The sequence below is a fragment of the Pteropus alecto genome, unplaced genomic scaffold, assembly GCF_000325575.1.
Source record: "Pteropus alecto unplaced genomic scaffold, ASM32557v1 scaffold86, whole genome shotgun sequence".
Lineage (NCBI taxonomy): Eukaryota > Metazoa > Chordata > Mammalia > Chiroptera > Pteropodidae > Pteropus > Pteropus alecto.
In genome coordinates, this window is record NW_006442109.1 from 18,227,346 (window position 1) to 18,246,474 (window position 19,129).

General features: G+C 35.1%; 1 protein-coding gene across 1 annotated transcript in view; it reads right to left on the reverse strand.

The window, feature by feature from the left end:
- Positions 1 to 19,129, reverse strand: part of UNC13C (unc-13 homolog C) — a 350,422-nt gene that overhangs the window by 1,903 nt on the left and 329,390 nt on the right. Inside the window, exons 27-28 of the mRNA XM_025038961.1 lie at positions 2,813 to 2,905; positions 1,443 to 1,602 (exon numbers count right to left, since the gene is read on the reverse strand). Of these exons, the coding sequence (XP_024894729.1) occupies positions 1,443 to 1,602; positions 2,813 to 2,905 (253 nt within the window). The remainder of the gene's footprint in view (positions 1 to 1,442; positions 1,603 to 2,812; positions 2,906 to 19,129) is intronic.

Genomic DNA, 19,129 nt, shown 5'->3' on the forward strand with positions numbered 1-19,129 from the left:
TTCTTCTTGTAGCTCTAATAAGCACCTCCGAATTAATAGATTTAAAATCCTTGATCTCTCCCATCTTAGTAAATCACTATCTACTCACTTGCTACTGCCAAAAACCTCGGGGTCATCCTTGATTTCATTTGGTATCAGATATCTTCCATTTGCCCCAGTGGGATCTACTCTCCATCCTTCTCTTTGCACTTTGCAATAGACTGCTGGCCTGTAAGGACTACAGTTTCTCTGTGCTATGGCTTCCAGTTAGTGTTGGCCAAAAGGGAGCCCCATGGGGAAATCAGAAGTAATGAGAGTAAGGTCAAAGTCTTTATGTTCCTGGCTCCTTGCCTGTGCGGCCGCCTCAAGAGGGCTGTTTTCCTCCATGGAAGGCTACTAGTCTTTTAAGGTGGCTGACTGACTATACATGAAACTTTCACTTCCCTAGTTTTAGTAACGAGTCTTCCTATCCTTCCTCTGTTGCAGTAGGGGCAACTACTACCAGCTCCAGGTTATATCATAATTCCTTGAAGTCCCTGTATTCTCACATTTTTGTAAATAAGTCTTTAATACCCTAAATTAAATGTTCTTGGAAACCTAACATATACTTTTGTTCTACCTCCAGTCCACTGCAAGTTCTATAGAATCTATTTTTAATCAATATCTAGAATCTTTCCACTTCTATCTCCCTACTACCATCTGGTCAGTCAAGATTATCTCTTGCCTGGATTATTGCAATAGCCTTCTAACTCACCTTTACATATTTGGTCTTCCTTCCCTATAATTATTTCTCTATACAGCAAACAGAATAATTACTTAAAAATGTAAACGAGATTGTTTATCCTCTTATCTGAAAATCTTTCAAGGCCTTCTATTTAACTTAGAATCAACCTAGTCTCCTGTACTCTGACCACCTCTTGCCCTTATACACCGTTTCTTAAATATGCCAAGTAGGCTCTTGCCTTAGAGCTCTTGTACTTTTACTTAGCCTGAAATGCTCTCAATACCCTTCCTTACATGACTGGTTATTTTCTCAGATTTTAATTTAAGTCACCTGTTCAGAGAGGCTTTTCGAATGCTCAATCTAAGCAACCAATCAACCATTCTATCATATCACCCTGTTTTAATTCTGTATAATTCTATCATATGATAAATCTGTGATTTTACGTTTTTCATCTCTAGAAAGTAACTTCCATGAAAACAGAGACCTCCTATTGCACATACCCAATGCCTATAATATTGCCTGATATATGGTAGGTACTGAACAGATGCTGAGCAAATGGAAAGGAACTAAAAATATAGCCTTCATTTGCCTGGGATGACTGATGAAGTTCAATACTTAAACACATAGGTTTCATTTTCCTTAGCAAAGCCCAGTGCCATTCCTATCATGAACCCCTCTATAAGTTTAGCTATACAGTGTCTATCATCTAGTTGAATAAATAATTTGGGTCATGACTTACAAATGAAATGTTTCATTGTACTTGGGTGACCACGTGTTGCTTTTTGTCTTTGTGCCTTGTTTTCTCTTCTTGTCTCCAAGGTTGGGCCCCAGCATACAAACTTCAACAAAGGGGCGGAACATTGCAGTAGTCTGCCAGTTGAGGTTACTGATGGCAATCACTAAAAACCAAAAAGAGAAACCAAAAGTGTTAGCAAATAAATGTGTGAATTATTAGCCTCTCTTTTTGGTCTTTAGAATGAATTTTTATTATTAAAATGATGTATGAAGCCATAATTTACATTTGATAGTGCCCTAATTCCATTGACAAGAAAATATCCTTGAAGAAAAACAACTCTCTGGCATGCACACTTGATGGGGCTGTCAGCTCTAAGCTGTGTGGCACTGATGTGGCAAAAAGTTAGCTGTAATTGAAATGACATTTATTACTAATGAAAAGTTTTTCCTCTTAGATAAAATTGTGTTCATTATAAAATGTTTAACATATACAGGAAATGGATTAAAATAAATCTAATTTTTCAGAGGAAATACTTTCGTGTATATGCTTTCAATATTTAATTATATATAGAATGAAATCATAAAATATTAGTCTTATAAGTAGCCGTATTTTTTAAATCCACCATGGATCTTTATATATTCATAATATATTTTCCAACAGCAAATATTCCTTTATATAGATAGTTCATCCTATATTTAACCACTTATTAAACATTATGCTTGTTTCCCAACTTCAGGCATCATAAATAATTCTTAAATGTACATTCTTTGATGATATCCTTAAGGAAGTATCTTAATTTGCTAATGCAAAAGGTTCACAAATCTTCAGACATTGGTTTAAATATTTTAAATGACTAAGTCTATAATACAAAAATGTGGTTCTATTGAGCAATATATTAAATTTCACCTTTGAAATGACTCTTGCATTGAGATTGTGTTTTTACAATGTAAAACCAATAGATTGAACCAATTATTAAAAAAAATCAAACCAGTTGTTGGAAATCACATAGAAAAAGGAGATAAATTAGTAAGAACATATAGACTTATCTAAAATTTGATTGACAAGTTATGGAGCCAATCATGGCACTAATGTTCAATATATATCATAGCATCAACCACAAAGAAAATGTTCAAAATATAGTCATGAAATGTAATCACTAATGTATTTGAATCATTTAGATATTTCAAATAATATAGGCTAAATATCTGCGCCATTGATTTTTTAAAAAGTTCTGGTTTCATGAAATTCTAAGCATGCTATAAAATCATTTAATATACAGTTTTAAAAACAGATCTAAAGAAAAATTATATTTTAATATTACTGTAGAGGTTAAAATCTAATGGCCTCTTTGATTTCTTGGATCTGAAATATACCTTTTACAGTGATTTTATGCTCTCCAGTTCCTGGGGTGGTGGTGATGTCCACATGAACAGATATCTGACCCACTGAATCTTTGGAGGATCGACCTGAAAACAAGTGGAAATTTACTGGCCTGAACTTTCAGACTACTTAATAGACATCTACATTCTCTGCATAAGGGACTTTAAAGTGTCCTTTTCTGGAAATGAATGGTTCTTTTCATTAATAGCACATAATAGGTATTGGTAAATGTCCACTAATTAAATTTGCAATACAATTTTGAGACATGGGTATATACATGTTGCCCATTGAGCTAAAATTTCATATGGTCCTCAGACATAAGATACTGTGTTAGTATTATTGTTAAAAGAACTTGCACATGCCTTACCAGGCACTTAATAAAGCTCTATTTATTGCTTATGTGCAAAGATGTGTTGTCATTCCCTTAAGACCTTTGCTACAATGTCCCATGCCAATGCACCTGCCATCATGAAGCCTACAGTAGGCCAGGAGAGACTAACATATAAATATTATTGCAATATACTGTGATAAGTTCTATGACATATTTATAAGGTCTAAAAAGTAGTCTACCTTGATAAAGGTTAGTCAAGCATTGGAAAGTGCCTGTGATTTGGGATCAGATAAACTTGAATTCAAATCAGTTATGCCACCACTGGTTCCGTGATCAGAATTTGCTATACACTCAAGGCTCAGTTTTCTCATTTGTAAAATAGGGATAATAACACCAGCCTCTTAGTATATACTCATCTATTAACATATCATTTATACTCAATTTGAGATGGCGTAGAAGGCAGAGGCTGTACACGCCTCCTCTAGTAATCACACCAAAATTATAATAAAACTATACAGCAACCAGTATGTGGTTGAACAGAAGCCCTACAACTAGATCACCTTAAAACACTAGGAGAGGCAATCGAGAATCAAGAGGGCTATCTTGGCTGCAGAGCCCCTTCCCCAAATGGGAGGAGCGAGGGGTCCTGGCCACACACTGGGCTCCCAAGCCCAGGGTTCCAGAGCTGAGAAGAGAAGTCTCCACAACTTCTGGCTGCGAAAACCAGTAGAGGTTATGGCCGAGTAAGATAGAGGGCTGCGGGAAGTGGAGACCTTCCTCTTAAAGGGCCCACACTGGGCCTGACTCTCTCACTGAGTGCTAGTGCTGGTGCAGCTGCTTGAGGGGTGCCAGGGACATACGGGAGGCTTTGAGCTGTTGGGCTTCAGGGAGAGGGCTGGAGGGGAGGCTTGCCCCAGGATAGGGGTGCAGGCAGAAGCCATTGTTCTTTTGTTAAGCCCTCCCAGGCTGCAGACACAGGTACCATCAACCTGGATAACACAGGTTGCTCTGCCTCTCCCAACTTGTGGGCCTACCCAAGCTGCTTCTGGTAATTTATTCCATATAAACGGCTGTCTTGGCCCCATGCTGTAACATTTCATAAAATCTCTCAAAGGCTCACAAAACCCAAAGAAGCACCATCTGGCCTTGGCATGCTCTGTACCCCTTGCTGAGCAGCCCAATCCCCACACTAGCAGCAGCCTGCCTTGGTTTCTAACTTGGCCCCTCAAGATGTCTATTACCAGGTGGCCCCAGAGGTGCACAGGCTATGGCTGAACTTGACCTGCAGCTGGACCCCTCCCAGATCTGTGCCAAGGGGCCCCACTGCATACCTACTACATAAAACCATCCTACTAAGACCAGGAGACTTAGGAGCCCTACCTAATACATTGAAACAGACACAGGAAGGCAGCCAAAATGGGAAACAAGCCTGTCTCACATGAAAAAAAAAAAACAGAACAAAGCTCTAGAAAAAGAATTCACCAAAATGAAGGCAAGCAATATACCAGATGCGGAGTTCAAAACACTGGTTATGAGGATGCTCAATGAACTTAGAGGAAGAGTAGATGAACTCAGTGAGAAATTTAACAAAGATAGAAAATATAAAAAATAGAAAACATAATAGAGGTCCAGTCAGAAATGAAGAATACAGTATCTGAGATAAAGAGTACATTAGAGGGAATCGACACAGTGGATGAAACGGAAGATTGAATTAGTGACATGAAGATGGGCACCCAATCTGAACAGCAACAAGCAAAAAGAATAAAAAAAAAAATGAAGATAGTTTAAGAAGCCTCTGGGACAATATTAAACATAACATTTGTACCATAGGGGTACCAGAAGGAGAAGACAGAGAGCAAGGAATTGAAAACCTATTTGAAGAAATAATGATGAAAAACTTCCCTAACTTGGAAAGAGAAATAGACATACAAGCCCAGAAAGTTCAGAGAGTCCCAAACAAGATGATCCCAAAGAGTCTCACACCAAGACACATCATAATTAAAATTCCAAAGATTAAATTCAAAGAGAATCTTAAAAGCAACAAGAGAAAAGCAATTAGTTACATTCAAGGGAACGCTTTTGAGACTGTCAGCTGATTTCTCAACAAATTTTACAAGCCAGAAGGGCTTGGCACAAAATATTCAAAGTGATGAAAATCCAGGACCTACAACAAAGATTATTTTACGCAGCAAAGTTATTTAGAATCGAAGGACAGATAAAGAGCTTCTCAGACAAGAAAAAGCTAAAGGAGTTCATCACCATCAAGCTAGTATTACAGGAAATGTTGGAGGGACTTAAGAAAAAAATATGTATCAAAAGTCTAAAGAATGGCAATAACTACATATCTATCAATTAGTCCTTCAAATGAAAAAGAATTAAATGCTCCAATCAAAAGATAGGGTGGCTGAATACATGAGAAACCAAGACCCTTACATAGGCTGCCTATATGAGGCTCACTTCAGATGAAAAGACAGACTAAAAGTAAGGGGATAGAAAAATTTATTTTATGATGGTAGTGTGCTGAGTACAGTAAGTCAGATAGAGGAAGACAAATGCCATATGAATGCATGTATATGCAAAGAAATAAACTCATATAGAGAACATTTTGAGGGTTACCAGATGGCAGGGAGGTTGGGGAGTTGGTGAAATAGGGGGAAGGGATTAAGAAGTACAAATTGATAGTTACAAAATAGTTATGGAGATAGAAAGTATAGCATGAATTTAGCTAATAATATTGTAATAATTATGTATGGTGTGTCAAAGAGGCGCTAGATTTATTGGAGTGATCACTTTGTGATTTAATCATAGTGTCTAATCACTATGTTATACCTTTGAAACTAATATTGTATTGTTTGCCAATGATAACTGAAAATAAAATTAATTAAAAAATATATCATTTATGAATATATACATTTTTTCACAATTAGAAGCACATGCTCCAACTATGCTTTACTTTTTATCTTTTTACCTAAAATATGTATTATGAAGATCAGTCCATTTGAGCATATGTAAACCCATCCCTCATTCTTTACCATAGCCCGGAATATCACAGGACTAACTACAAAGTAAGTATTCGATGAGTATTTGCTTAAAAATAAATCATTGAACTGTTTACAAATATTAAAACATTTAAAACACTTAAAATAATGTTTGGCCTTCATTCCATTATATAAATATAACATAATTTACATTTTAGTTGTTTTCTATCCTTTACTATTAGAAACAGACTATAATGAATAATTATTTTTTATATTTGCACATTCATCTATAGTATAATTTCTAGAAGTAAAGTTTGTCAATTTGAATTTTAATTTTGCCCCAGATTGTAACAATTTACACCCTCTTCTGCTAATGACCAAATATGAAAATCGTTCTAAGAGATTTCCAATTTCTAACCTTAGAAAACCACTGAATTTGGGCTAAAATGTCTCAACAGGACATGCTGAGAAGAGCCAGTACACCACAAGGACCCTTCTCCCTTTACTCCAGCCTTTTGATAAAAGGATTAAAAGGCAGAAAGTGATCACTTTGGGTGAAGGGGAGAAAACTCTGAGAGAAATACTCCTAAACTCTGGAAATACCAGCAACAGGGGCATTTCATTTTTATAGTTGCCTGTTAGCTGGTAATATGAACTAAGCAGGGCCAATTGGGGGTTGACTAGCCACTGAATGTACTAGGACCACCTCCTTAAGGTTATAGTTGCTAAGAAGTATGGGAGATGGTTCCTGAATGGCCTTTAAGTGCCAGAGTTGGGGACAAGAGAGGGAGGATATGATTGTGAGCTATGGTCTTGTCATGGATTGTCACAGATGGGGCAAAGAGGCATGCCAGTACCAGGAGAATTGCAGAAGGAATCAGTGGCCAAGTCTTGAGCCATGTGGAAGAGTCCATCAGTGCCTTGTCACTGGGAAATGAGTCTTAACACCAGCCAGCTCTATCTAGATTCTACTTCTCCAAAGACAATGAAGTTGAATAGCATTAACGCTACCCAAATTGACAATGACCCCTAAATAAATAATAACCACTAATGGTCACCATTGAAATATAAATAGTCATCTTTTGCCTCTTTCTCCTTCCTTCTCAACACCGGGGGAACTACCACGATGAAAAAGAGAAAAGGTATGCATGAGGGAAACCCACACCTTCCTCCTCCTACTCCTAGTCACCATTTTTGCCTGCTTGTAGAGAGAGAAGCTCTGAATCCAATAAGAGATTAAAGCTTTAATGTGAACAGGACAAGGTCTTAATAACCTGAATAACTTGCTAATAGTGCATGTCACTAATACAGTATGAACCTGGACTGTGATATCAGTAAGGGAGGCATCGATGCACTAGAAAGTGGGTTCCTCACTAATAACAATCTCTTTCTTGGTTCTAGCAGTTTCTTCCTCCCCTTGTTGCTACTGTTTAAAGGAGGTTACCTTACTATTCCTTTTCTATCTCCTGCTCATACTTTTGTATTCTAGTTTCTTTATTAAATCATTGTCAGATAATCTTAATTTGGGTGTGCCATTTGATTTCTGCTGGGACCTTAGTTTATATAGAGTTAACATCTTTGATTTGCTCATAACCTGAATGAAAATGCTTCTGATACTTTCCCAATTCTCTTAGGTTTTGTGGAACAATGAGACAGTCTTCGGTGGGGAGAGGTAGGGCTTAAAATATAGACACTCATTACTCAGCAACTTGTTTCATATATTTCATAAAAGAGAAAATGCTTACAGAGGCTATGGAAGGTAGAATTAGAATTCATCTTTTATGCAAAGAAAGCAGAGGAAATAGCATGGGCACACATGTGGATGCATAAAACACAGTGGCATGTCCTAAAAACTGCAAGAAGTTCAGTTAGGATGGAGCATAGACGAGGAAACAGCAAAAGGAAACAGAGAAAATGGTGGTACCTTGAATACTATTTAAAAGTCTTTACACATTATCCTAGAACTGCTGAGAAATCTAAGTTGTTGGCCATGAGTGGGACAATCAGACTTATTTTTCAGGAAATTGATCTCATTTGTGTGAAAGATTGATCCCTCTCATCACACCGTTCTCTTCTGGAAAGCTTCATACTTGCATCTCGCTATACCATAAGTCAAGTCCTAAAACATAGCTCTTCACTTAGATGCTTTGAATACCTTTTACTTTGCCTGCACTGCTGGTTCATGCTGTTATCTTTAGCCCGATTCTTCAAAACTTCATGTTTTCATTAAGACAGACCTATATGTTTGAAACATGCTTCATCTATCATCCTATGAAGCCCTGTCCAAATACCTCTACTATAAAATACTTTCATTTTTAAAAATTCTAGAAATAATCTGCAATAATATTATTGATTTCCTCAATACTATAACATAGTATAAAAACCCTGGGCAATGGAATCAGACTACTCTGACTATGAATATGGTCTCAGTCATTTATTAACAGATAAGTAAAACTCCATCAACTTATGTTTCCTTATTTTTATAACACCTACCTGGCAGCATTATAGTGAGACTAAAAAGAGATAGTTTTTTAAAATTTAGAATATTTTGTACCTTGCTATATAACAGTTGTCTAGTAAAAGGATCCAAGTTTATTATATAATTCAATATTTAATAAAAGAATATTTCAAAGTCATTAAATCCCTTGAACATTCATGTATAATGTCCACATATAAAAATTCTAAAAAAAAATCCATGGATATTATGGTTATCTAGATCGAAGACTACAAGAAGACAACTCCAGAGTAACTGGAGTTCTTCCCAACAATTTTGGAATTCCTATTTCTTAACTAAGAGTTACTGGGTTGAGTAGAATTTTGATGGCAGATTTTTAGAACCCTCATATGTTTAACAGGGAAAACATCTCCCCTCCATTATTAAAAAAGAATCTAGTAAAAATGAGTTTTCTTGATTAATAAAGATTTTTTTATTTGTTTGTTTCACTATTATTAAAATCACAGTTAATGAGAAAAGGCTTCTCAGCATCCCTGAAAATGAATCCAGGTTGCCTATTTGTCTTTGTTGTTTTACTAAGGATCAGAGTCTGCTAAGTACCTGGGTTCATGGTTAAAACTCTCATGGGTGTTCTTACACGTATTCCTGTAAGAATTAATGTAATAATAGCTGGTTTCTGCCAGAGGAAACATCAAGAAATGATGGTCAGGCCAGTTAGATATATTTGTAAATGAGAAAAGCCTTCCATCGAAGCACTCACCAGGAGGTGTCATTTATTCACCTGAATTTCTAATCACCAAGGTAACTTACAGGTTTTTAATTGTGTTGTTACAGAATTTGGTAGAAAATATAAAATTCTAATTAGTAAAATATGTGAGTTTCTGTTTGCTGCCCTTAGTTACAGAAGAAAAATCTTAATGCTGTTTTAAAACAACAGCTAAAGTAATGTGCCTAAAACCTTTAAAAATGTGCTCTTTAAATGCATATATATGTTTTCCCCTTTCACAAATGCTTTTCTGTAGTCTTCCACATGTATATCCTGTGTGTGTGTGTGTTTTCTAAAGAGATATGGACAGTTGCAATGGGAAGAAAAAAACATTAAAAATTGTACTCAGCAGTGCCTGAACACTTCTGTGAAACCTCCTGGGTGGAAACATTTACTAGACTCTCAAAATGCACATTTCTTTTTCTAACACAGAATGTGAAATTTACTGCTCAATCAAGTCCAACACAGTTTACAGAACTGACTGCTTAATGTGGCACAATCCTAAAAGAGTGAAATTAGGAACATAAGAGAGTAGAAGCAACTTGTTTAAAAGGGTTTATTATTATTGCAATTATTACTTAATTGTTACTTTGGAACTCTAGGATTGTGCTTTCATGACCTGGTGTTTATACCATTTCCTAGCACCCACGTCATGCCAGGTTTTGCAGTTAATTATGCAGATTTTTTCTTCCTAACTACATTCCTTAATGGCAGGAAATCTCTATTAATATTAACAATCCATATGTACCTAATTCATTCAATAAACTTGTAATATGCTTTTGAAATATATTAAAAGACCAATTTATATTTACTCATTGATTAAATATGCAAGCAGTCCTTACTTTGCATGGTGTTGATATGCCTAGTTCTCAGTTACATTTTAGTTCAACACTCATCTCCCAACAGCACATTCAAATTTCAGTTATCATGGTATATTAAATGTGTGTCATTGCATATAGTAAAAACTTTGCTGCTAGTTTTTAGTACACAAATTACTGTGTAAATAACAGATATGTATCATCAATGACCAATAATATCATTTCTTTCAAAGTCTTTTGGTGCTCAGTCACTGCATCTGTTCAGTTCGCATACAACGAAGGATCAAAGGGCCACATCAAAATGGGCAAGAGAGACATAGACACACTCTTGCCCAAAACCCCACCCCTGGCACAGCAATGCACAAGGGGGAGGGATCCAAAAACAAACAAAACTGAACTTCTTTCCTGAGGAGTAAGGGGTTTTTGTCCCGCATCAGTCACCTCAACCCTTGGGACCTGCACTGGAAGGACAAGTCCCCCAAACATCTGACTTTTGAAACCGACAGTCAACAGGGCATACATCCAGGAGAACCAGAAGGCTGCAGGAAACAGAGATTCTGCTCCTAAAGAGCTTACACACAGAATCACTCACCTGGGGACCCAGCACAAAAGCAAAAGTTTGAAGAGCCTAGATCAGATGTGAAAAACATTCATTTGCTAATCTTAAAGCTTCTGCCAGAGGGGCAGAAGTCTTTGTTTGCTTTCTACATTGCTAGTGCTAGCACTGATGGATGCTATTTTTGCACTCTTAGTTTAACCCGCTAGTGAAGGTGGGCAAATAGCCCCACTCCCATGCTTTGCTCTCACGAGTGGGCTGCAGCTTTGCCCCACCATGCCACTTCCACAAGCAGCCTGGCCCTACCCACTTTGCCCCACTCCTGCAATCTCAACCAAGCCAGCAAGTATGCACAGCCCACACAAGAAACACTCCCTTGAATGCCAGGCTCTGGTGGACAGAGCAAATTGCATTTCTAGGCACCATGACTCTGAAACAGACCGTTCAAGAAACAACCAAGAATGAGGGCAAGGTTAAGTGATAAGTTTTATCTCCTGTGGAGGGCTGCTCCTTCAAACCTTGGAAAGAGAGCTATTTTGCCTAATACATAGAAATAATCATAGAAAGTCAAGCAAAATAGGGAAGAAAAAATATATGTGCCCCTCCCCCCCAAAAGATAAAACCCCAGAAGAAAAAATACCTTGTGAAAGAGTCAAAGTAATGGTCATATAGATGCTCACCAAGCTCAGGAGAAGAATTGATAAACACAATGAATATTTCAACAAAAAGACAGAAGAGGGGTCCAAGATGGTGGCAGCATAGGAGGATGCTGAACTCGGCTCTTCCCATGAGCAAAATCAAATATACATGTATATAAGTAGCAATTACTTTTTTGAGACAACGGGATCAGCTTCTGACAACAAACAAGAGGAAAAGACCAAATAGTGAAGGCTGGGATATTAAGGGAGCCCTCGAGGAGCTGCGGGAACTCTCTGGGGCTAGACGAGCCAGGAAGTGCCATTGTTTTTGTCTCCCTCCACTTTGACAGGGTGGGCATGAGCTCTATCCAGGGGCTTTGGCTTGTCTGCTAGATTGCTGCACACTGACTGAAGCCTTTGGCCTCTGAATAAAGGGAGAGCACAGGAGCAACAGGGCTTCACCACTCACCTGCTGAGAGCTGCTCTGGGCTGGTAGGCTAGGGGCCGGGGTACCTGTAAGTACCTGTTCAGCTCTAAGTGTCTTCCCAAAACTACCTAGCACATAGAACCTACACAAAGGTCTCTTCAATGCAGGACCACTTTTGGTACAACAAACGAGAGAGAAGTATAGAGAAGACTGGAGAGCCAAGTGAGTTTTCCGGGGACTGTGGGAACTCTCTGGGGACTGCAGAAGTTCTGTGGGGTCAAAGGGGCAGGTGAGTACTCAGGTTTACATCCCCCTCCACCTCTGTAGGGTGAGCTGGGGCTCCATCCAAGTGCTCTGACCTACCTGCAAGTTTACTGAAGCACATTCTCAGATGCAATGCCTAAACCCATTTTGACTTGAGTAAAAGAAGCAAGCAGGATCAACAGGGCATTACTACTGCACCTTGCCTCCCTACCTGCAGCTGCCCCAGATCGGTATGCCAGTGCCCCAGAGGTCTTAGCGCCTGCTTGGCTCCTACTAGTCTGCCCAAATCACCTTGCATACACAGTCTACACAGAGCTCGATTCTACATAATGCCACTTTTCTAAGAAGAGTAGCTATTTTGTTCAAATTATATAAACATAGAAAGTCAAACAAAATGAAAAGACAAAAGAATCTCTGTCAAATAAGGGAATAGGAAAAATCCCCAGGAAAATACCCTAAGGAAGTGAAAATAAGTAATTTGCCTGATAAAGAATTCAAAGAAATGGTCATAAGGATCCTCACCAAACTTGAGAGTAAAATGGAGGAATTTAGGGAGAATGTCAACACAGAGATACAAAGTATAAGAACGAACCAAGGAGACCTGAAGAATACAACTGAAATGAAAAACACATTAGAAGAAATCAACAATAGAATGGCTAACAGAATGGATCAGCAACCTGGAAGACAGACTAGTGGAAATCAACCAGTCAGAACAGCAGACTGTTCTGTTTAAAAACAAGGATGGTTTAAGAGATCTCAATTATTTGGATTATAGGGATCCCAAAAGGAGATGAAAGAAAGGAACAGAAACTTTATTTAAAGAAATAATGGCTGAAAACTTTCCAAACCCAGGAAGCACAGAGAGTTCTAAACAAGATGAACCCAAAGAGACCCACATGAAAACATATTGTATTTGAAATGGCAAAAGTTACCTGGAAGAAATGGATAAATTTCTAGAAACACACAGTCTTCCAAGACTGAATCAAGAAGAAATAGATATGAGTGTTCAAGTTTTGGCGGTAAATACCCAGTAGATAGATTAGTAGTTACCAGAGAGTGGAGGGGAAGGGGGAAGGAGGGAGGTAGATGGGGTAAAATATGTGGTGACAGAAAGAAATCTAACTGTGAAAGGTGAACACAATGTAATATATATACACACACACACACACACACACACACACACACACACACACGCAATATGTAAGTGTGTGTGTGTGTGTGTGTGTATGTACACATACACACACACACACCTGTTAAATTGTACACCTGAAATGTACTGGATTTCGTTAACCAGTGTCACCATAATAAAAATCAATAATTAAAAAAAAGGAAAAATTGGAAATCTGAACAGCAATATGCATTAAAAAGATCACATACCACTATCAAGTGGGATTTATTCCTGGCATGCAAGGTTGGTTTAATATCTGCAAATCAATTAATGTGATACACCACATAAACAAAATGAAGAATAAAAATCATATCAATAGCTGCAGAAAAATATTTGACGAAATTCAGCATCCATTTATGATAAAAACTCAGCAAAGAGGGAATAGAGGGAACATATTTCAACATAATAAAGGCCATATATGACAAACCATCACTAACATCATCCTCAACAGTGAAAAGCTAAAAGTGTTTTACTTAAGATGAGGAATAAGACAATGATGTCGACTTGCACCGCTTTTATTCAACATAGTATTAGAAGTCATAGCTACAGCATTCAGACAAAGAAAAGGCATCTAAATTGGAAAAGAAGTAAAACTGTCATTATTTGTAGATGACATGATACTATATATAGAGAACCCTAAATATTCCACCAAAAAATATTAGAACTGACAAATGAATTAAGTAAAGTGACAGGATACAAAATTAATATGCAGAAATCGGTTGCCTTTTTATACACCAATAATGTATTATCAGAATGAGATATTAAGAAAACAATTTCATTTACAATTGCATCAAGAAAAAATGAAATACTTAGGAATAAATTTAACCAAAGAGATAAAAGACTCATACTTGGAAAATTATAAGACATTGAAGAAAGAAACTGAAGAAGATACAAATAAATGGAAGTTTATACTGGGCTCATTTATAGAAAAAATTAACAGCATTAAAATGCTCATACTACCCAAAGCAATCTATAGATTCGATGCAATCCCTATCAAAGTACCAATGGCATTTTTCACAGAACTATAACAAATAACCCCAAAATTTATGTAGAACCACAAAAGACCAGGAATAGCTACAGCAATCTTGAGAAATAAGAACAAAATTGGAAGTATCACAGTATCTGATATCAAACTATACTATAAGGCTATAAATCAAAACAGCATGGTACTAGCATAAAAACAGATACATAATTCAATGGAACAGAATAGAGAGCCCAGAAATAAACCCAGGCCTAAATGGTCAATTAATCTATGATAAAAGAAGCAAGAATATAAAATGGGGTAAAGACAGTTTGTTCAATAAATGGTGTGGGAAAAACTGGACTGATACACGCAAAAAAATGAAACTAGACCTAACTTTTTTACACCATATACAAGAATAAACTGCAAATGGATTAAAGACTTAAATGTAAGACCTTAAACTGTAAAACTCCTAGAAGAAAACAGGCAGTAAATTCTCAATATTACTAATTGCTCTTAGTAATATTTTTTTCTGATATATTTCCGCAGACAAGGGAAATAAAAGAACAAGTAAACAAATGTTTAATTAGTGCCTGGAATATATGAAGTACTCAATAAATTTTTGCCAAATATACAGTTACAAAATTTGAAAGGTTAAAAATGTTTAGAAGATAAATTTGAGGTCCTAAATAATAACTATAAAATGATACGTATTTTGCTAAATTTATTTGTAGGTATGTTATTATGTTATTGCTATTTTAAATAAGATAATTTTTTATTTCACTCTAATTGTCTATTAATTGTGTAAAAGAATGCTGTTGAGTTTGTATGTTGATTTTGTAAGGAGCAATCTTGTTAAAACTTCTTATTGGTTCTAATAGTTCCTCTATAGATTTGCATATGCTTTCTATGTAAATAATTATATTGTCTGCTTAAAAGAATTTGTTACCTTTTCAATTCTCTTGCCTTTGAGTAGAGGAGGAGATAATAACCTTCCTAATAATTTTATGTGTATATAACCCTGAGATAAAAGCTTAACATGGAAAGTATGAAAAGACATCATTAAACTAATTTATACATACAACTTCAAAAATTCTAAATGAAATATTGATAAAATGCAAACCATTCTCCATGTTAATTTATCCTAAAAAAAGTTGGTTTAAACTATCCTAATATCACTGAAAAATTATCTCAAAAATTCTGGAAAAGCATTTGATAAATTTCAGTGCCCATTGATGAAAAAACTCTTAGATAATTCAGATTTTAAGGATGGTTCCTAAGTGATAGAGAATACTTATTTTAAAACAACAAGCAATATCACACTTACATGTGAATCATTAAAAACTACTTTTAAAACTGAGAGCAAATTAAAACTATGCATAATAAGAATACAGTGGTCTGAAAATTTATGTGAAGGCAATAATTGAAAGAAATAGAAGATATAATGTGGCTCTTGAAATGGTGACATTAATTTTTTTGCAACAATATGTATAAAAATATAATACTTGAAAACATTTGCTTTAACAAGAGATTCTTAAAAAATAATTTGATAGGAGATAGAAAGCATAAGAAACAGTTACATGATTTTGAATGACAACATATCATTCCCAAAGCAGATATATATATATATGATATATATATCCTCAAATAAACCTAATTAAAATCTGATAAAACCATGAAATTGGAAACAGGCATCAAAGAATAATTAAAAATGAAAGAAAAATATTATATTTTAAAGTTAAGATAAAATACCTTAAGGAATTCACTTATTTGCATATTTATAGATTTACGATTCTAATCAAAATCACAAAGGCTTAAAACTTTTTTTATAGAATCCAAATCTTATTTGAAAATATAATTACAAATAGAAACTAAAAACTTATTAAAAGCAGAATTTATTAAAAATAACTAAGAACTTATTAAAACATTAAATAGTAACTAAGAACTTATTTAAGAAGAGAAATAAAAAATAATCTTTAAAATATTAAAGCATTTTAGTAAGCAACAATAATTAAATTGGTCTAATTAAATTGCATGTGGTCAGACAGAATTAGATAAAAGGCCCAGAGACAGAATTCCAATATATTTAAGATATCAATAGCAAAGGAATTATCAGTGGGCAAGGGAAGGATTACTCAATTATTGGTGAGAGAACTGGCTACTATTTGGGGAAAAACTTTTAATTTACATCTCTTTGCCATATATCATATATCAAAAGAATTCTGACAAATTACAAGTTAAAATTGAAAAATCAAACTTAAGGAAGAAAATATAGTTGAATTTTTATTTGATATTTGCATATGGAAAGACTGCTTGGACTTAAATCACAAAGGAAAACATAAAAAAAAATTGTAGGTCAAAAGGCACATGCAAATAAAAGCAGAGGAAACATTTATAACATGTTATAGACAGAGGGTTACTATCCTTAATGTATAAAGAAATCATACAGATTGATAAACTCTAAGGGCTCTAGTATACAAATGGATAAAGGTCAGAACAGACAATTCACAAAAAGAAATTCATGTAGTTAATAAATATTGAAAATGTTTAACTTTTTAGTAATCAAATTAATGTAATTTAAATAAAATACTTAGTATTATCTATTACATCAGCAAATTTGTTAAACAAATACAAACATCTAATGCCAGAGATTTTGTGGAAAAATCTAATATTCTAATCAACTTTTGATGGGAATGGAAATTGGAACAAATTTTTAGTGGGAAAGCTACTTGGTTGGATATTATATGCTTTCTAGATATTAAGAACTTTGGGCTCAGTAATTTCATCATAGAATTCTATTCAAAATATAATTTTAAACACAGAAAATGTTTACATAAAATATAATTTAAATATTGATTAAAAATGAGAAATAAGCTTAAATATTTTGTAACTGAGGAATAAACTGAGGAATGTGTTTGAATATAAGCATGACATGTTACAAAGAGTTGACAATATCATGTAAATTACTAATGTTGAAAAGAACACATAATTATATATAAAGCTTCTGAAGTACTTAAAATATATATAAAATTAATATTAAATTTAACAATGTCTCTGAGTAATCTTTTCATTTTTATAGTGTTCTGTATTTTCTATTGTTTTCCAATATACATATGTTACCTTTATAATCAAAATATAAACCTACTTAAAACAATGTTTTAAAACCTGTGTCAAACCCAAAACCATAAACCTTCTAGAAGAAAACATAGGCAGTAATATCTCTAATATTGCTACTAGTAATTTCTTTTCGGATATGTCTCCTCAGGCAAGAGAAACAAAAGGAAAAATAAATAGGACTACATCAAACTAAAAAGATTTTGCATAGCAAAGGAAACCATCGACGAAACAAAAAGATAACCTACTGAATGGGAGAAGACATTTGCTTATGATACATCTGATAAAAGGTTAATATCTGAAAGAACTCATACAACTTAACAACAAAAAAACAAACGATCCAATTAAAAAATGGGCAGAAGACCTGAACAGATACTTCTCCAAAGAGGAAATACAGATGGCCAATAGACATATGAAAAGATGCTGAAGGTTAGGAATCATCAGAGAAATGCAAATTAAAACCACAGTGAGATACCACCTCATAAGAAGAGCTATCAATAAATCAAAGAACAACAAGTGTTGGTAAGGATGTGGAGAAAAGGGAACCCTCATACACTGTTGGTGGGATTGCAAATTGGTACAGCTACTATGGAAAAGTCTGGAGGTTCCTCAAAAAATTAAAAATGGATCTACCTTTTGACCTAGCAATTGCACTTCTGGGTATTTATCCAAGGAAAACCAAAACAATAATTAGTAAAGATCTATGCACTCATATGTTCATGGCAGCACAATTTACAATAGTCAAGATATGGAAGCAACCTAAATGCCTATCAACAGATGATTGGATAAAGAAGTTATGGTTCATATATACAATGGAATATTCCTCAGCCATTAACAAAATGAAATCCTGCCATTTGCAATGACATGGATGGACCTAGAGGTTACTATGTTGAGCGAAATAAGTCAGAGAGAGAAAGACAAATACCCTATCATTTCACTTATATGAAGAATCTAAGGAACAAAAAGAACAAACTAATCGAAAACAGACTTACAAATATGAGGACAATCTGGTGATGGCCAGAGGGGAGGGGGGTTGGAGGGTTGGGAGAATGGGGTAAAAGGTTAAAGAAGGTCAAATTAGTAGGTGATACATGATCACGGGGATGAGGAGCACAGCATAGGGAATGCAGTCAGCAGTAATATAATGGTTATGTGTAGAGCCAGAGGGAAGATAAAGTAATCAGAGGGATTGTTTCATAAAACATATAAATGTCTAACCAATATACTGTATACTTGAAATAATAAAATAAAATGCAAAATACTTGTGTCAAGAGAGTTGGATTTAATATTTGCTAAACAGAATTTTTCAATAAATAGGAATTTAAACTCCTGATTAGAGAGGTTTGAAATAATATATCCATACATTTTTGCGGAAGAGTTTGATAAAGAGATTATAAATAGCAAAATCTTTCAGAATCCCTACAAGTTCCTCCAGAGATTAATTCAGAGATATTTTTAAAAAGCCAACCAACGTTTCATTGACTTTCTGACTTCTTTATATCTTATCTTATTTCTCATATTTAATCATAAAATTTCTTGACTGTGCTGTCCATATTTGCTTATTTATTTCTCATTTAGTTTTGTCATCTCTTCTTGTAGCATAATTCTACTGGACACTTAAGAGTCTCCAATGATCTCTTTTTTAAACGAATATATATTTATCCAGTTCCTTGCTAGTTGCTAACTCCTTGGCCTTGAAATGGTTGGCTACCTCGTTGCAGTCCTTTCCCCTTTTAAATTGTCCACTTTCCTGGTTCACTTTTTACTTTTCTGGCTTATTTTTTCTTTTTTATAGCCTCCTCTTTCTTCTTTCAGCTTTTGTTATGTGAAAATG